The sequence below is a fragment of the Coenobita brevimanus genome, chromosome 22, assembly GCF_032717465.1.
Source record: "Coenobita brevimanus isolate Jiangsu-jjx chromosome 22, ASM3271746v2, whole genome shotgun sequence".
Classification (NCBI taxonomy): Eukaryota; Metazoa; Arthropoda; class Malacostraca; order Decapoda; family Coenobitidae; genus Coenobita; species Coenobita brevimanus.
In genome coordinates, this window is record NC_136975.1 from 43,182,425 (window position 1) to 43,203,890 (window position 21,466).

General features: G+C 40.4%; 1 protein-coding gene across 1 annotated transcript in view; it reads right to left on the bottom strand.

Moving 5' to 3' along the window:
- The window catches only part of LOC145392487 (uncharacterized), an 80,204-nt gene that overhangs the window by 29,312 nt on the left and 29,426 nt on the right, over positions 1-21,466 (bottom strand). The window contains exons 4-7 of the mRNA XM_080266881.1: positions 21,236-21,412; positions 20,384-20,648; positions 10,881-11,019; positions 5,489-5,645 (exon numbers count right to left, since the gene is read on the bottom strand). Coding sequence (XP_080123007.1) covers positions 5,489-5,645; positions 10,881-11,019; positions 20,384-20,648; positions 21,236-21,412 — 738 coding nt within the window. The remainder of the gene's footprint in view (positions 1-5,488; positions 5,646-10,880; positions 11,020-20,383; positions 20,649-21,235; positions 21,413-21,466) is intronic.

Below are 21,466 nucleotides of genomic sequence, written 5' to 3' on the forward strand. Positions count from 1 at the left end.
CCTAACTTTTCGTCTGATGAATTAATGGCATAAATAAATGAAGTGGCCAAAAGGAAGAGAGTTATATTTTATTCACTGGAAAATGCCATCACTAAAACAGCTGTGAACTGTGCCTGGGATAATGTTTCATTTGCAGTGATCAGTGTTAGCAGAGTTCAACGAGATAAAATGCTTTAGTAAATCCAGCCCCGGTACTGTATCCGCTTGCGGATATTTTAAACCGTTTAAGTTATATCCACCCGCGGATATTTAAAACCCAGTATGTTAAAAATGCAGATGTTAACCCGTTAACTGCTCATGGTGATTTTTTGGAGGTGTCCGTGGTGCGCAGACATAGGGGTAAAAATGAAATTTCCCAAAGGCCAAATTTTGTCTTAGGAATTGAGAGAACACATGCCAAAGTATATTTAGCTATATCTGTAGTATATGTAAACCTTCCTTTTATTATGTCTCTAAGGTTAAAAAAAATATCAAGGCTTGAGGGGGTCCTGCTCATATGTTATTTTGCCCATAAGATTATGTATTCACTGTACGCGAAAGCACAGTGCGCGAGGTCGTGGACCGCCCATCCACTCACATACTGTGTGAGCCCACTGTGTACATATATATATATATACAGGTCTCCCTCGTTTTACAATTGGTATGCGTTCCTAAAAAGGCAATCGTAAACTGAAATATCATAAAGCGAAATTATGGTTTAATGGGAAAAATAGGGATGCGTTCCTGGACTCGTGTATAAGGAACCCAAGACCCATACAAGTGATCTAAAATGCAATAATAATGATGATGTTTTAAGTATTGTTGAGTTGTGCTTGTCTCCCTAGCTTTCTTAATGTTGACAGCATGCTTTATAACAGTCGATACAGTCGACTGTGCAAGACTCAAGGAACGAGCAACGGAGTTTGCCCCCTCACCTGCTTCGTGCTGCTTCACAATATTAAGCTTAGACTCCAGGGTTAAGGACGTTCTTGCTTTCTTTGGCTTCATATCACCAGCACCAGATGTTGCAGGGCGTTTACAAGACATCACAGTGGTGGCACTAGGGGTGCAAAATATGAAGAACGGGAGAAATAGTAATGTCATTGGCACTGATGCACACAGATGCACTGAGTTTGTATGCTGAACAAGCACGCGGGTGAGACTGGCAAAAGCGTGGGAAACTGTGTGGGTGGGGCGGGTATGCAATGCATCTCTCAGCTGATCTGCCTGTGAGTGCAGGACTTCCACATGCCCAATCGTAAATGCGAGGGAGCTCAATCGTAAAATGAACACTTGGTACTAAAGAAGAAGGATCGTAAATGCGAAGTATCGTAAAACGATACAGCGTAAAACGAGAGAAACCTGTATATATATATATATATATATATATATATATATATATATATATATATATATATATAGAGTTTATATATATATATATATATATATATATATATATATAGTGTGTATATATATATATATATATATATATATATATATATATATATATATATATATATATATATATATATATAGTGTATATATATATATATATATATATATATATATATATATATATATATATATATATATATATATATATATATATATATATATATATATATATATATATATATATACATATATATATATATATATATATATATATATATATATATTGTATATATATATATATATATATATATATATATATATATAGTGTATATATATATATATATATATATATATATATATATATATATATATATATATATAGTGTATATATGAGATGTGGGAGGATGTGAACAAAGTTTTGCATGAGACTGCTGAATGTACGATTGGAAGGAGACAGATTCAGGAGAAAGAAATGGATATCAGAGGAAACGTGGTATATGATAAAAAAGAGAGGTGAGGCTAAATTGAGGAGTGAGATGCAATGCGTTGATGAACGAGAGATTGAATTAGCAAGAGCTGCGTACTGGAGTTTGAATTCAGAAGTAAGAAGGTTAGCTAGGAGAGATAAAAGAAGATGTGTGGATGAAAAGGTTGCAGAGACTGAAATCCTAATAAACAAAAATGATGGACAGAGTCAAAGAATAGCATATGAATCGATTAGAGAACTGAGTGGTAATGCAGGTAAACGCAAGGAAATACCAATTAGAGACAGGGAAGGAAATTTATTGACCAAAGATGGAGGTATTAAAAATAGATGGAAAGAGCATTTTGAGACAGTTCTTAATAGACCAATACCACCAGAAGAGGATATACCGTCTGCTCAGGAAGATTTAAATATAGAAACAGGAGAGTTGAGGCTTGCAGAAGTGGAGAAAGCAGTAAAACAGTTAAAGAATAATAAGGCACCAGGGGAGGATGGTTTATTTCCGGAAATGTTTAAAGTGGAGGGGGATAGATTAATAATGATCTTGACCAAGCTATTCAATAAGATATGGGTGACGGGGTTACTACCATCAGTTTGGAAGAATGGTGTAATTGTTAAAGTTCCGAAGAAAGGAGACCTGAGTGAATGTGGTAATTGGAGGGGAATCTCTGTCACCGATAGCTTTGAAAGTTTTCAGTAGAGTGTTGTTAAATAGGTTGGAGCCGGTGGTTGAGGGTATTCTGAGGGATGAACAGGCTGGTTTTAGAAAGGGACGTGGTTGCAATGACCAGATCTTTATAGTTAGGCATTTGATGCAGCAAGTTAATGAAATGAGAGTACCGTTAAGTCTTTGTTTTGTTGATTTTGAAAAGGCTTTTGATAGTGTTTCGAGAGAGTCTATGGGGAAGATCATGAGACATTATGGAATACCAGAGGAGTTTGTGAGGGTCATTATGAACATGCATGAGGACACATTTTGTAAAGTGATGGTTGATGGTTGTCTGAGTGATTCGTTTGAAGTCAAGTCCGGAGTAATTCAAGGTGGTGTTCTATCGCCTTTACTATTTATATTGGTCATTGATTACATTATGAAACGTGTTGGAACAGAAACCGGTGCAGGTATACTTTGGGGAGAGAACAGGAAACTTTTGGATTTAGATTATGCAGATGATATAGTTTTGATTTGTGATGGGCCAGAAGAGATGCAGAGAGTGTTGGACTGTTTGGTGAGTGAAGGTCGCAAGGTGGGTTTGGTTATTAATTGTGGAAAAACTGAAATAATCAATATGAATATGGAAAATGCGCAGGAATGTGTAATTGGAGGTATGGTTGTAAAGCAAGTTGAAAGGTTTAAATATTTAGGTACTTATTTAGCCAAGGATGGTTCCTTGAACTTTGAATTCGAGGAAAGGTTAAAGAAGGCTAATCAGGCAATGGGAATGCTTAAAAATATTTGGAATAATAACAATTTCTCTGTGCATACAAAAATCAAACTTTATAAGGTAATGGTTAGGAGAATCTTAATTTATGGACACGAGTCTTGGTACAGCACAGTGACTGTGGAAAATAAATTCTTGGTGTTTGAAAATAAAGCACTTAGAAGAATATTAGGAGTTAAGTGGTGGGAAAGGATACCAAATAGTAGAATTAGAGAAATAACGGGAGTGCAGCCGATCGATGAATATGTTAGATTCTCACGATGGAAGTGGCTAGGACATGTGTATAGGAGACAGGGAATAGTACGAGGTACACCAGGGTGGGTGGCACCTGGTAGGAGAGGTAGAGGAAGGCCAAAAGAGACGTGGGTGAGGACAATGAGACGGGAAGCTGGAGATGAGTGTTGGGGAGATCTTGAGGAGTTAGCACAAGATAGGATGTGGTGGTGTGAGTTCATCGAGGCCCTATGCATCCCCGAGGGTGCCACAGGAAATGATTGATTGATTGATTGTATATATATCTATATATAGATATATATATATACAGTAGAACCTCTTTGGTCCGGACCCCTTTAATCCGGATTTCTGTTAATACGGACAAAATTTAAAAATAATAAGCTCCAAAAATATGTTGAAATTAATTCTAAAGTCATTTTCAGTATCAGCGCGGAAAGCGATCGTCATTCGTTTAGTCTCGAATCACGCTAGGTCGCTACATGGGCGCCTGTTTAAACACACGCTAGCATTCGTTCCATCAACTAGTTCACCAACCATTTATATTTTTACGCTGTATTTCAAAAGTTAATCCTCCTTACCATGCCCCTGAATGCAAGTGTAGCTTCTGTAATGAATAAAGGTGTTAAAAGGAGGAGTTTGCTTACACAAAAATGGGTCAGAATATTCTGCAGTGTTTAGTGATTACTGTAGGTTGTTTTTTGTACTTAAATGTGCTTTACTTGTACATCAAACATTAGCTTCTTGCCCATATGAGTGTTATCAATATGCCAAAGATGACAATGTATTTTTTGCCTACATAAGTTTTATTTTTATTCCAAATATTACAGTTAATTAATTAATTTATTTTTTTGCCTACACGGGCCTTAGTCACTTACTACAATTTAAAATGTAGGCTAGTTTCTTGTCATGGCCTTACCTGTAAATTATGCAATACAAAACTATCTTACATGATTAGTTTTGTTATTTTAGTACCGGTATCCTTTCATCTTTTGCAGTTATGCAGGGTTGACATATGCCACATATGTTAATAATTAACAAACATACCATATGTAGATAGAGTTTGGTATGAACTGGAGATTATCCTGATGGTCCGGACAATCTGCTAATTCGGACAACCCTTCCCCCCATATAGTCTGAATGAGAGAGGTTCTACTGTATATATATATATATATATATATATATATATATATATATATATAGATATATATTATCCATCCATCATCTACTCCTACGTTGCCCCATGAGGAGCGTAGGACCCCGGGGCTAGGCATTTAAGATGAGAGTGACCAACCTCACACATCCCTGAGTGGCATTACGTGAGCAATAAACCCCAACCATCCCTTGGATATAAACCTTCACCACCTCAATCCGATTGGAGCACAATAATTACCAACTAAACCACCAGGCGCCATAATTTGGTTATATGGCTACCACCCAGCGTAGTAAATAGTTTCCTGGTGTACAGGAAACCATTTGGCTTGTCACTCTCTGTAGAGTCACCCATAGGCAGAAGGAAGAGGAAGGAATGAAGGACAGAAGAGGGAGTGTAAAGTCACCAGTAGGCAGAAGGACGAAGAAAGAATGATGGAAAGAAAGATAGAAGATGGAAGGAAAGAAGGATGGAGGAGAGGACAGGGCAGACACCCGAGAGCAGCACTACACTGAGTGAGTGGATGGTGAGCGCCTGCACCTATTATTTATATATATATATATATATATATATATATATATATATATATATATACACACTATGTTGTTAAACCATAAGGATTTTTTTCAGTCATTAAATATTCTTCACTTCATCATAATTTTGTGTTTTCCTTATATCTGGATCCTACCAACTCCCCTGAAATATTAGGGACTGGGCTGGGATAAAGACGATGACACCATACAACATATATGGCAACAAATGAAATTCTTATTTTTATAGCAGCAAAATATTACAAAATCAACTTACTTTGGCCATAAGTGTGGATATAAAAATAAGCATAGCAAAGAAGGTCAGGCATTTGGTATTCATGGCGAGAAGCTGCTGCTGCAAGGGGAATGCTGGGCTTTCCAGAATCAGCTGACGAATGTTTGGGAGATAGGACAGGTATCCAATCATCGTCATGCTGCAAGAAGAAGGAAGTGAACCTTTTAAGTCAAGAAAGTGATACAATAAGTTATTCCATTACTTTGCTTTCAACATTTCATCTGCTGGATGTAAATAAAGTCAAATGTTACATCAGAGAGCTTAACAAAACATTTTACCCACTTGATCCGTGTTACGTGTCATAAATGCCTGAAGTGTATAAGCATGCAGCAGACTTTATCTGCAGCATAATAAACAGGTGCTTCTTAGAAAGTAATTCTGTGCAGTCTGAGAAACATGCCTTGCTTAGGCTCCAACTCAAGAAACCCAGTCTTGATGTCTGGAACATGACAAATTATCATCCGGTCTCCAACCTATCGTTCTTATCCAAGATTATTGAGCAGGCCATACTTGATTAACTCTTACCACTACAGGAACATACCAGAGTTGTTCTTGTTGTTCAATCAGCATACAGAAAATACCATTCACCTGAAACTGCATTAACAAGGATTCATAGTGACTTGGTGGCAAACACCCGTAGTGGGATGTCCTCTCCTAGTTCTGTTGGATCTGTCTGTACCTTTTGATGCAGTAGATCAAAAACTACTGCTGGATGATCTGTATTTTTATGGCATTTGTGACAGAGCTCTTTTGCTTCTTAAGTAGTATCTATCAGACAGGTCTCAGAGGGCAGCTGTCGATCACACTAGCTCAGATTCTGCTCCCCTTCTGTCCGGAGTCCCTCAGGGATCAGTTTAGGGTCCAGTTCAATTTCCAGTCTACAGGAGTAGTTTATCATCTTTATTTGATGCTCACAATGTGTCCTATCATTTTTATGCTGATGGCATTCAGCTCTATGCTAAAATGTCAGATATTAATGATACCAAAACTAAGCATGAAAAGCTAATGTCTGATATCAAAATCTGGATGGCATGCAAGAAACTTAAGCTGCATGATGGGAAAACTGAGATCATCAACATCACAGGAAACAGAAGGGGTAACGACACTGATAATGCCCTAGCTTTGAACACTGGTGTGTCCCAGCTTCATCCAGTCAGTTCTGTCTGAAATCTGGGTGTTTACTTTAATTTAAAGTTAAATTACAAAGAACATATTATTCAAGTTATCAGAAGATGTACTTTGCATATCAGAAATCTTTAAGTTAAATTACAAAGAACATATTATTCATGTTAACAGACGGTGTAGTTTGCATATCAGAAATCTGTAATCTGTGAGAAAATTCCAGAATAGATGTTGCCTCTTAGCAATGGTCCCTGCAGTGGTCTTGTTTCATGCTGCTTACTGTAATTCAATGTGGAATGGTTTTCCAAATACCGGTAATATACAGTACTAACAAAAGTTCAGTCTGTGTTAAACAGGGCAGCAAGACTAATCTTTGGTCTCTCCCAGAGCACCTCAACTACCCCGTTCTTGATTGAGCTGTATTGATTACCAGTAAAGGCTAGAATTAAATTTAAACTGTGTCTTATTATATTCAAAGTTCTTAAGTTTGGTTGACCAAAGTATCTTACTAAATTGTTGAAATTCCCATCAGCATGCACAGGTGTGATGTTACGTAGTGAAAATGATCCCTTGCGTCTTGACGAGCCTGGAGCTAGTCACCAGTCATCTTTCTTTGATTGTTCTTTTGTGTACAGAGCCCCTTGGTTTTATAATAGACTGCCGTTGTCCATAAGCCAACTCTCTTTGGTTGAATCCTTTACGAGACGGCTGAAAGCTTTTCTCTTTTCAAGATGCTATGACCTGGAGAGAGTTACTGTGACGAATGATTATAGGGTTTCATTATTGCCACTTTCACATTTTTTACTGATGAAGTTTGTAATGTATATGAGAGATGTCAATCCATCCATCATCTAATCCTAAGTTGCCCCATGAGGAGCGTAGAAGCCTGAGGCTAGGCAAGTTGGTCCGAACATTTAAGATGAGAGTGACCAGCCTCGCTCATCCCTGAGTAGCATTACATGAACAATGAACCCCAACCACCCCTTGAATATAAACCTACAGAGGCTCAATCCAACTGAAGCGCCTTATTTACCCACTAAACTGCCAGGTGCTGTAATGTGGTTATGTGGTTACTATCCAGCATAGTAAATGGTTCCCTGGAGTACAGGAAACCATTTGGCGTGTCACTCACTGAAGAGCCACTCACAGGCAGAAGGAAGAGGAAAGAATGAAGGAAAGAAAGACAGAAGAGGGAGTGTAAAGTCACCTGTAGGCAGAAGGAAGAGGAAAAGATGAAGGAAAGAAAGACATGGGAGGAAGGAAGGATGGGAGGAAAGAGCAGACACCCAAAGCTGCACTACACTGAGTGACTGGATGGGGAGTATCCCATCTACCAACTTTATTGTTATTACTTTATTACTTTCAGAGGCCATACCTATGTGCATCTAGTAAAGTACCCCAAATGATAGATGGGAAGTGTGCAAAACTGATGGTAAATGGTTCATAATTTATATAAGACAAAGATGTAACCACAGCAGCGTTTCACCAGCTGTAGTGCCACACAACATGACGGCGCTTTCAAGAGCAAAAGTTTGGGGGGTGAAGGGAGGGTTGTCACACCCTCTGTCATGGTTGGAACTATTTGGAGAGGTGAGTCTCTCTGGTGACATCTGACAGCTGCAAATGGTTTAGATCACAGTTGTGTAAAGGATAACAGAACTCTAAATGCCAGGGTATTTTTCTGTGTAATTTGGGAGAGTGAATGGATTTTGAATACTAACTCGTCATAAATGAAAAGATTTGTTACAATACCTTCTTCATTTCAATTAAGTAATAATTTTTTGCTTAATGAAAGCAAAGGCTGTATGGATCTAAAAAGTACATATTGAGGGTCTGTTTTCAGTTATTCCCATGAAAATCATACTTCCATGAAGTACCTCCTCACCTCCGCACAACTATCATGTCTTCCAAAGTCATCTTGTTCCATTGCAGTCTTGCACTACAGGGTCTGTTTCGTCTTCAAATCGGGGAAATCACAAGAAGCAGCAACTGTGACGAAGGCAGGATTTGTTATGGCTCTTCAATATGGCTTCCATAACGGTTAAATATTTCCAAAGTACAGGTGACCCCTCCCTTTTGCGGGGGTTGGGGGACACAGACCCCCGCGAAACTGGATTTTCCACAAATAATTTCTGATCCCCCTAGATCCATGCCACATGTAAAGAAATAACCCCTAGAAGGCACTTAAATCAATTTCAACACCTCTAAACAGCCTAAACCATCAAAAACAAACCCTATTCAACACAAAATAACTAACTGGTAAGGTTCTATGAGTTGGAAGTGTACATAACCATGCAGGTGACAAACTGATACAGCTGATACATTATAAAATACTAAAACTACAGTTATACCAGAAGTCAATAAAATCAATTTGGACACCTAAAATTAGCCTAAACTATCTAAATCATTACCTATGCAACACAAAACAACAGTGATAATTTATACAGTACGCTTATGAGTAAGACTGTAAGAGGTTGGAGTAAATATTTTGCAGGTGACTTCCACAGAAAACGGCTGAAGTGCGAGGCAGGCACACAAAGCAGTGTGATTCGGTGGAGGTCATCTGCTAAATAATTCACCACACCTTATCATAACCTTACTCATTACAAAAAAAATGCTCACTTCGAACACAGACAACTTGCTTGATGATGATGATGACGATGATGACAATGATCATGATGAAGATTATTAGCCATGCAGTTACCAATGACAGATGACAATGAAGGTGATGTGAAGTGTAACTGCATGGCATAAGGAGTCTAGCTTGACTCCTCATCTCCACTCTTGCCACCACCACCAACAGGTGGAGGGTCGTCAAGGTCATTCACTGAGGAAGAGGAAGAAGATGCCACTGCAGGCTCAGGCTTGGACACAGGTGGAAGCATTGGCTGAGGCTGTGACACAGGTGAGGGTACAGGTGAAGGCACAGGTGAAGGAGCTGTTGCAGGTGTGGTCCATCGATGGAGGAACATGGCGACAGGCAATTGTGACTGGCGCTTCTTCATGTCCGTGAGCACTGACTTGTCGGGTGCTATGGCCTGGTCAATATTGTTTTCAATTTTAATTACCCTCACCATGGAGGGGTCCATCTCGCAGATGGTGGACTTGAGGCTGGAGGTGATCTGCATCACGTTCGTCAAACTCTCCAGCGTGAGGCCTTCCTGTGGCTGTCCACTGGGAGCATCACTGTCACCCTCCTCCTCCTCCTCCTCACTCGCCAACTGGAACAAGCTCCACCAGCTCCTCCTCAGACAGCTCCACCTCATGGCCACGAATGAGCTCCATGACTTCCAGTTCCTCCATGTCTTCAAAACCTTCACCTCCGACTTGACTCACCAGCTGCACAGTCCTCCGAACTGCCTGCTGTACCTGCTCACATGATGTGAAACCTGCAAAATCATGCACACTTGCTGGCCACAGATTCTTCTGAGAGGAATTCACTGTCTGTGGCTTCACCTCCTTCAATCGTGAGGCAGTCAATGATTGTGAAGCCCTTCCAATAATCCATGATGCTAAGGTCAGGATTATCATTGAGGGCAAAGTGCATCCTGGCCATGGACTGATGAGTGTAATAAGCCTTAAAGGCGCTTATTTCACCTTGGCCCAGTGACTGAATCAAGGAGGTTGTGTTTGGTGGCAGGAAAACTACCTCCACGTCATCATACATTCTCTTGAGAGAATGTGGGTGGCTGGGAGTGTTGTCCAGCACCAGTAAAATTCTGCTGGGCAGGCCCAAGCTTTGCAGGCACGAACGCACCTCCAGCGAAAAGCAGTTGTGGAACCAGTCCAGGAAGATGACACTGGTGGTCCACGCCTTTTTGCTGCTCATCCAGTGGACAGGAAGGAGGTTCTTGCTGCAGCACTTGAATACCCGAGGGTTCTTTGACTTGTAAATAAACCCAGGTTTAATCATGTGCCAGGCAGCATTGGCACAGATCAACATCCACACCACAACGCTCCTTCACTTCCTCATTTGTCAGTCTCTCTCTCTCCATTTGACCACATGCTCCTCTCAAATAATTCATAGCTAATTCTACCATAAAATGGCATCTTAACATATTTTACCAACTTAGGTACATCACATCCTGTGATAACTTGTAGCTGTTATTAACAAGAAACTCACAGGATGCTTAATGGTTTAATAGGATTTTTCTCATGAGGTTCTACTGTAACTGTAAGCTAGAGATTCAATGAATCAGGAAATGCAATACCTTGCTTATGTAACAAATACCAACTGACTGTGTGTCCTTACCTAGAGATGCAGAAGTCAAACACTTGAAGGAAGAAGAATGGCATGAGGTGAGATGGCTGGTGGCGGAAGGCTCCATAAACCAACAGCAGTGTTACAAGAAACATACACAATGTGATGAACACTGCTATATTCACCTCATCTGAAAGAATCAGTAAGTCAATAACATAACCTTTTTTCCCAGTTAAAGATGGGATAAGGTAAGATTCAGAAACATGGAAAGCAGGGATGGATCCAGTGGGGGGATGGGGGGGATGCATCCCCCCCCACCGGCCATGCATCATTGAATAAAGAGGCAATTTCAACATTGAAATATCAGTATGTCGCGTCAAGTCTTTGGTTGAATCAGCGAATCAGACCCTCCCACCGAAAATTCCTGGATCCACCCGATTGGAAAGTATAAAAGTGGGAGAACTATCACCAGCATGTCCAATGATGTGGGCTTGATAAGCATTCATACATCATTCTAACATCAACCATCAATGGGCAGACAGTCTGTCAAAATGACAGTACATGGTAAAAAAAAAAAAGATAAATTACTCTTTGAAAAGTCCAGGAGCCTTAATTTAAATTAAGTACTGTGATCCTAACATTTAAATGTACATGACTGACTTACACTCACAATGGCATAACATGCATTCAAAAATTCACATTCCAACTAATGGTGACCCAGACCAGCAACTTAAATTGCCAGATCACCAGGGATCTGAAAATATAGGGAAACAAGACACAAAAAACATTCATTTACCATAAATGTGCTCATCTAATCATTCATCCGTTCAGTAGTTTTATCTCTACTTTCAATGTCCTCATAAAAACTCTGCTCATAAGAAGTACTGTACCTCCCTATAAAAACCACCAAAATTATCCCATGAAAACTTACGCACTTAATTCAGACATGTTTACTATTATGCACTACAGAGGCAAAAACCAGTTTTTTACTCAACTGGCACAACTTCGTTATAGTAGTAGCAGCAGTAGAAACAGCAGTAACAACATTAAAAACATAATAATAATAATAATAATAATAATAATAATAATAATAATTTCATTCATCATCTAATCCAGTGTTGCCCCATGAGAATCGAGGGAACCCGGGGCTAGGCAAGTTGGTCCTGACATTTGAGATAAGAGTGACCAGCCTCACTCATCCCTGAGTGGCATTACATGAGCAATAAACTCCAACCACCTCTTGGATATAAACCTGCACCAGTTCAATCCGACTGAGGCGCCTTAATTGCCCACTAAACCACCAGGCGCAATGATTTGGTTATGTGGTTACCACACACTGTAGTAAATGATTTCCTGGTGTACAGGAAACCATTTGGCTTGTCACTCAGTCTACAAGACAGTAATAATAATAATAATAATAATAACTCTGTAACTGTCCAGCAGTCATTAGTCTCCATGTACTGTTTTTTATAATAACCTTGACCCCATTGGGGGGATCTGAATTTTTTTTCTATCAGCATTGGCCAATACCAGGACACAACAAACCTTTTCCACTGACGTCACAGAAATCACGCGATTTTGTTTATGACTCCATATTGGACGGCAAACTCCTCGCACTAATGGCTGTCCGGACAGCGCTGTCAGAGATGAAACTGTCAGATATATGCAGAAATCTGAATCAAGGCCACCAAGATCTGTACAGGAACAAGTGTTTGGGGCTGGATCCTTACACTATTTCTCGGGAGAAACTCACCAGTTTCAAGGAATGGGGGCTGAAACCAGATCTCTGATATAGTGATCTCTATCACTATTTGGTAAACACTCCATCAAAGTTCACCAAGGCATTCTTCAAGGTAAGCAGACATGTCACATTGTATATGCACAATGTAGATAGCTGGAACTGACATATGGTACTTGTAAATCGTCTTGGTAATCAGTAAATTACTGAACTGGGGCCACTTGGGGAGGAACTGTATACACTGACTAATCGAGTAGTTAATGAATGGAGTAGGTTTCCCAGTAAGGTACCGTAGTTGCAGCCCCCTATTTAGAAAGTTTCAAGCATAGGCTAGATAAGAGTATGACAGGTATGGGATGCATACAAAATTTGTCATTCTTGTAGTCACACTCTTGTGAGAGCTGCCTAGCATGGGCCTAGTGGCCTACTGCAGTTATCCTCTCTTCTTAATCTTCAAGTTAGGTCCTTGGTTAGGTTGACTGGGTTAGCTTGGTTTGGAATAATAATAATAAAAAGCAATTTCTGACAAATATCAGATTCAAATTAATCACACTATAAAACATTAAAAAATGAAAATTTTAAGCTTCAGGGTGAGTTGGGTGTGAATCTGGAAATTTACAAAAAAATTTATTTATTTTGGAAATTTCAGTAATTATAGGCCTAGATACATACACACAGCCAATATACTGTACGTTTAAAGTAGTTTTACATAAAATGCATAATTGATAGTATATGCCAAAACTGTCAAAATTGCTTTTGAAGTTAACTTTTACAACTGAAACATAACACTGTCACAGATTTAAATTAAGGTAATTTATTTCATGCTGATGAGTAGGCTACCACAACATAAAACTGAAAAACTTCAACAATATAGTTTTAATGATTTTACATTTTTATTAACAAAAAAATGTTAGTAGTTACATACCTGGTAAAAGATAAATATTGGGGGCTGTTGAAAGTACATTATTTATCTCTTATATGTAATTAAAGTATTTTTGTACTAAGTGAAAAATGTATATTCAACTGGAGCATGTATATACTGACAGTTTTGCTTTCTGTGGAGCAACATACATTTCTAAATAAAATAGAAAATTATAAATATTAGTACTAGTAATTATGCTTCTGTTGTAATGGAAACATTGTTTAGCACACAGGCTCACAGTGGTATATAACAGTTTTATACTGAAATGTTGAACAATTTTCTGTACTGCACTATTATTAAAATCATCCACCATAACACAAATATCAGTTTCAAATGAATCACACTGAAAAACATTGAAAAAACAAATATATAACCTAACCTCCTTACCTAACCTAACCTAACTTTAAGTAGGACCTAACCTGTAATTTAATCGGTTTTACTTACGCATCTAACATTCTTGACCATCACTGCTATGTCCAATTTGATCTGGGTAAAACTCTGGAATAAAAACAAAACAAGGCCTGTGACATGGACCCTCCCCCTCTTCTCCCACACATACACATGGCCATGTGGGTCTTTTGCTCTGTGACACTAACATAATTAGGATATCCCATGACACCTACAACTGCTAAGAACGGTAAATATGCTCTCACAAATCATCGGTTCACCTGATATGAAATGCTTGCTACAGAGGCGGGAGTAGGCTGTTGGCTGCCAATTCTCCCTCTTCATGGCAGCTATTCAGTTCTGTCGCCTTTCCTCATTGGCTAGAAACCGGTAGAAGTGTACCCAACTTCCAGTTTTCTACCTTGCCTTACAGCTGATGGCACAACAGTGGAATATCATTGTGGATTCTACAATACTCTCTCTCTAGACATCCAACTATATGGCGCCGTAAACAAAAGTCACATGACTCATGACATCATGTGGAAAAGATCTATACCTGGGCCATTCAGATTCCCTGTACAGGTTGTATTGAAATCTCCAGTAGACACAACCAACTGATCTCATTCACAACTTAATACTGATAAAATTCTTTTTGACATGCCCTTCCACTAGCATAAAGGATTTGGATTTTTGTTTTTTCTATCAGCAATGACCCATGCCAGGACACATAACCTGAGCCCTTCAGAGTCCCTGTGCAGTCTCCGCGTTTGCTGGAATCGTTGCAAGGCTCTGAGGCAGGAATAATAATAATACCAGAGAAAACAACAGTCTCCACCAATGAAATACGTGGAGACATACAACTCATCATCTAACCCACTGTCGCCCCAAGAGAACCATAGGAGCCCAGGGCTAGGCAAGTTGGTCCTGACATTTAAGATGAAAGTGGCCAGTCTCACTCATCCTTGAGTGACATTATGTGAGAAATAGACCCCAACCACCCCTTGGATATAAACCAACACAGGCTCAGTCTGGCTGGAGCATCTTAATTACCCACTAAACCACCAGGCAACATAATTTGGTTATATGGTTACCACCCAATGAAGAAAATGGTTTCCTGGTGTACAGGAAACCTTTTGGCTTGTCACTCAGTGTAAAGTCACCCATAGACAGAAGGAAGAGGAAAGAGTGAAGGAATGAAACACAGAAGTGGGAGTGTAAAGTCATCCCAGGGCTGAAGGAAGAGGAAAGAACAAAACAAAGAAAGACAGAAGAGGAAGGAAAGAAGAGAGGAAAGAGCAGACACTCAAAGCAGCACTACCTCGAGTGAGAGGACAGTGAGTGCCCACACCTACCCACCAGATCCATTAATGCCACAAACACCTTATAGTCCTTCTCACAAGCCTTCTCCACTCTCTGTCTTGCTGCAAATATTTGATCCACACATCCTCTGCCACTCCTATAAGTCACCTTGTTCATCACTCACTAGGACTTCTGATATCTCTCTTACTTTTTCTACAATAATTCTTCTATATACCTTCCCTACCACATGCAATAAACGTATGCCATGATACTTCTTGCACTCACTTCACTCACCTTTATTTTCATACAGGGGTACAATCACAGCCTTTTTCCGCTTTGCTGGCACAGTTTCACTCATCCATGCCTTCCTACACATCTCCAACAAGCACTTCATTCTGCTCTCTCCACTACCCTTAATCATCTATACATACACCTCATCAACCCCAGCTGCTTTCCTACTTTTCAGCCGCTTCACAGCGTTCTTCACCTGGCAAGTGTCACGTTTCCTGGCACTGCATTCCTTCTATGCACACCCCCAAAACCAATCATTTTCACAGCCACTCTGCTCTCTCTATTCCCATTCATCAGGCTTTCAAAATATTCTTTCCATCTGGTCTTTACTTCATCCCCATGCGATAACAATCTGCTACTTGACATCCTTCACACTTTCACATTTCTTTCACTTGTCACTTCTACATTCCACACCTCTTTCCAGAATAACTTTCTATTTTCAGAGTAGTTTGCATTCATTTTTCTTCCTAGATCATCATTTGCCTCCTCCTTTTTCCTCTTCACTAGTCTCTTTACATGCTTCTTGCTTTCAATATATTCAGTTCTTATTTCAACTGAATCCCTGTTCTGTAACCAATCTAGCCACTTCTTCCTCTTTTCCTCCACTGCTCTCTTAACCTCTTCATCCCACCATGCAGTACCTCTCTTTTTAGTTGTTACTCTTGCCACACCACACACCACTTTAGCATTCCTAACTAAGCAATCCCTATATGCATTCCACAGGCTGTCCAGATATATTTCATTCCAATTCACTGATTCTAACTCCTCCCCTACTTTGGTCCAGAATTTACCTGTCATTTCTTTGATGCTCAGCTTCTCGACTTTCAGTCTTTCTCCCTGACTGCTCCTCTCTCTCCTAGTCCACCTCACTCCTCTCAGCTTGATCTTGCATACCACAATCATGTGATATGACAGACCTCCACATCATCTTCTCACGGTCCTCGTATCAGAAACCATTCCCAGCATCGACCTCTCCATGGACACATAATCAATCAGACTCCTTTCAACACGATCCCCGTTCACTCTATACCATGTATATTTATATGCATCTTTGTATTTGAAATATGAGATTAAAATGCACAACCTCCTTTCCCAACACTCCTATTATCATTTTCTACTAAACGCCATTACAACCCATTATGTCACGCTCAAGACCAGAGCCCACTTTTCCATTCATATTGCCCATTACAATCACTTAATAGCTCCTGGGCATTTCTCCCACTGCTTCATCCTGTTCATTCCAAAACCTGTCCTTCTCTCACTCCTGTCATTACACGGTGCATATGCAACAATCACTCCCACTTACACCTCACACTTGAACTTGACATACACCTCGAGCTGACACATTTGTAATCTCTCATTCCATTCTGCCACATATCATTCATCAACAAAGCAACTCCTTCCAAGCATCCTCCACACCCATTCATGCCTGATCGTACACATTTCACACCCTCCCACTCCTGCCCTTCAAATCCTTTCATCTATGTTTCATACAGGGTCATCACGGCATATCTCGCATCCTTGAACACATTCATCACTTCCATCCTCTTGCTCTTCTCATTCACACCTCTCACATTCCACATGGCCATGCGAATCTGCCCATTTGGTTGGGGCCCTGGGGAGGTATTGGGCCCTCCGAGGCTCTCTGAAACGTCTGCCTAGATTAATTGATTTTAGATAGGGGAATCTGTGGGACACTTAACCTGGCCAAAAACTCCAGTTATATGGTTACCACCCAGCATGGTACATAGTTTCCTGGGTAATAATATAATAATAATAAAAATCATCATCATCATCATTTGGACCTCCTTTCCCACCCTTGGGCAGGGTGTGGAGTGGCAATGTCCAGACAGCCCAATTTTGCCCACTCCAATGGGCCACATTTCCATTCACTCATCATTCAAGCCCCCGGAATCCTGGCACTATCTGATACACCAAAAGCTTTCACCATGTTCTGTTGCTTCACATAAACATATCTGATAGAGTCAATCTGAACACTGTCACATTAACCCCTAAACCGCGGGGTTGTTTTGGCTCGACTTGCAAGTCCCGCTAGGATATTCACGCTCCGACAGACTTTCTAAAAATATTTGCCTAAACTCAGTTATTAGTCCTAGAATATTAAAATTACATACGCATATGGTACATACCTTCAGCTTTCTCCTGGGATGTTTGTTGAGCCTTCTTCGAGTACCGTAGGACTTGTGGAGACCTCTGAAGTTGGGTAACAAAGTCTCCACTTTACCCTGACCAACAACCAGTAATATGGTTATCACAGCCTGATATTATCACTAGAAACACTATTCTATGATTTTCAAATAGTTTGGAATCCATTCTCCAAAAAAAAAACTGTGAAAGCAATGAAAATTACGAGCGCGTATGACCTTCCCACTTGCGCTCGTTTGCCGCTGGTATTGTCATTTATTATTCATAAAAACACCCCCACTTTATATTCCTATTACTATTTAACACTTTATATATATCTTCAGTCTTTATCCATAAGTTTCCTTCAGTAACAGCAGTTTATTGTCACTGTAGGCATTCAATTTCTCTTTCAGTAAAATACGTAGAGAGCCATGGTTTCACCTTCACTATCATAACTTCAAGTATTTGCACTCATATTCTTATATTACTAATTATTTACATTTCTGTTTATTTTCTATTGTATTTTCAATATTTACACTTTTATTTTACTTACACTATGTAATGCACTGTCACTTGCAGTAACTTATAAAACTATATTACACTGTTCCATCATTTTTACATCCATTGCTTTCACTTGCTATTTACACATTTTTTACATTTTCCACTAGCACTTTTAGAACTGCTTCAGGTTGTGGTAATCAAAGAAGCAGGTAATGCAGAGGGGAACCTGGCACTCAGCACACTGCCAAGAGGTGTGTTTGTGCTCAGGTGTGCGTCGGGTGGTATGTGCACACACCTGGCACCTGCGGATCGCAGCCTTCCTCTTGGTTGTGGCAGGCATTTGCACCAGTCTGTGCCAATCCATGTACATCCTCTGCTCAAGTCTGTCGGGAAGTCTTACTGCATGGCGACTTGGAGCTGCTGCTGTCACCCTACCATATCTCTCAAGCAGCTGCTGAACACAAGTCCTGGCGAACAACCTCAGGGAGAAGGATTTGGGTGGCTTTACCTTCATCTTGTACAGGATGAAGGCGTTCAGCATCGTCTTGTCTATGAGATGCAGAAAAACTTTCCTGTACCACCTAGTGTTCTTCCTGAGGCAGTCGATCTCTCCAATCATCATGTCGGACTTGTCCACCAGCCGCATACAGCCTCCATTATTACCAAAACAGGCATGCTAAGGAAGTGAACCGAAGGCATCAGACTCTGATCACCATCTTCTTTACTCCATCACAACGCAAAGAAGATCCGGTACCCTCAACATCAGCCGAGGATGACGACAATGGTGCATCTGTTGTGTCTGCCTTGGACTTTGAGGGGTTCATGGCTGATATAGAATGGGTTGGTGGTGGTGGTGGTATGCTGGAGTTGGGCAGTGTGGACGATGCTGGGGCTGGGACACTGTAACTGCCTTGCCCTGCTTCAGAGCTCCATCTCTTCAAGTCAACTGACCCTTTCCTGCATAGATTTTACCCCCAGGACACTGGGCTAAAATATGTTTGTGCATCACCTCAGTATGGAAAAATTCCACAAAATAGGCTAACTTCTAACCTTCATATCTCAAAAACTAGAACAGTTAGGGAAATGAATTAAAGACCATATTACTCAACAACTCCTCTTCTTGCAAAATGAAAGTATCCCCAGGCCTTTAGATAGTTGTGTTGATGAGTAATGACATGATGAAGAGGACTAATTTTTGTCGTGAGGACATGACGTGTTCGTGCATCTGCCCACGGCCCCAACTATGGCTTTGCTCTCAACGTGATACCTTCTCCATTACTAGATAAACCAGACACAGTGGTGTCAAAGGCACACCCTATGGCACTATCACTGAGTCCCTTCCTAGTATCCTTGGAAAGGCTTGGCAGGGGTGGATGAGGCAAAAGTCCACGTGAGGCAGGAACGGAATCGGATGAGAAGGGTTAAGAAAACACCGTCTTACACCTGGCAGAGTCACAGAGACGACTGAGGTATGGTTCGCTCGGCTGGTGAGAGTCCCTCCCTAGCTTTTGGTGATGAGATAAAGTGACGACCACTTCAAACTGTGGTCCAACACCAGGTGCCGCCTGGCCACCAATTTCTTAACAGTTCCGACCGACACCCGGCAATTAGGGGCAATGGTAAGGGGCTATTTTGTGGGTTATACTTACTGTGTACATGTGTTTAATATCCCATAATACACAGACAAATGACAGACTACAGACTAAAGGGGTAACTTTTGAGGCAGCCACCCCACCAGTTAGAATTTTCCCCATAAGGTGTGTTATTTGTTAAGTGCAAAATTTCTAGAGAGCGAGATTTGCTACCGAACAAATGCTCATGTATTAAGCAAATGGACTGTGCCATACTGCAAATATATAATTCATTCATTCATTATCCAATCCTGTGTTGCCCCAAAAGGAGTGTACGAGCCCAGGGCTAGGCAAGTCGGTCCTGACATTTATGATGAGAGTGACCAGCCTCACTTTTCCCTGAGTGTCATCATGTGAGCAATAAACCCCAACCACCCCTTCAATGTAAACCTGCACAGGCTAAATCTGACTGGAACATCTTAATTACCCACTAAATCACCAGGCCCTGTAATTTAGTTATATGGTTACTATCCAGCATAGTAAATGGTTTCCTGGTATACAGGAAACCACTTGGCATGTCACTCAGTGTAGAGACCATAAAGCAGCACTACTGTACACGGAGTGAGTGGATGATGGGCACCCCCATCTACCACCAAATAAATACATAAATAATCACGAAAAAAGCAATACTAAAATGTACCAGAATTTAGAGGCTGAGAGAAGATGCTGCCCAGGGAGAGAGGGAGGTCACCATTGACCTTGGTGTCACTGTTTGTGTTCTCATCACCCTGTTTGGCAAGAATACATGGCATTTCAGCACAGTTGGTGGCCTGGACATCATGGGCCTTTATGTCCAATCGCTCTCCACCTGCTGCCAAACCACCCAGTGGACTACCAGGCTGCCTGAGGATCTCTGGGTGAACCACCAACACGGCAATAAAAGACAAAGCCATCAGATGTAGTAGCTGTGGAAAGATCAAAACAATCGGTAAGCTGCACAAAGAGATAAATGCTGTACTCTACCCAGAATATTCATTAATGCAACTGCCAGTGTACATTATTTTATATTCAATTTCTGTACAACCATCCACCATTGCCTCACTTTTTGGTAAATGGTATAGTTTCAGCAAAAACTGTCAATCTTAAAGACACAAGAACCAGCAGATAATCATAATTCAATTTTATATCTTTATAACTGAGCTCTATGGTGGATAAAATAATGAGTGGTTGAAGTTCTGACTGAATGGTAATCAGGGAATTAGATAACTATGCTTCTAAACTTCATCTCCAGTATCTTTACCCTATATTTTCATAAGAAGTAGGTCTGAGGGGATATTTTAAGCAAGGATCAGATAGACCCTTATCTTAGAGCAATATTACTGAGGGATTTATCATTTTGCAATACTACTGAAGGATGTACCATTTTCTTAATTTATTTACTTTTCACAAGGTTGCAAGCCATGTTATCTGCCAAATTCCAATGATGTACAGTACGAACATATTATGTTATCTTTTCAACTAAAATACCCATCTATATGGTTGCATGACATACCATGTACCAAATTCCAATGATGATGGTGCCAGTGCGAACATGGCAGCATAGGAAGCAAGTCCACTGGTCGTGCTGTTTCCGCATAGCCTCCCATCGTCCCCACACTTCCCGAAGTCGGCCCTGCCCCAGCATGGTTCCCCCACTGCCTGCTCCACTTCCTCCTCCTCCTGCTATCTCCTGAAGACACAGACATCATTACATAATGATGCACTTTTTGTTAAAGTCGTGCAC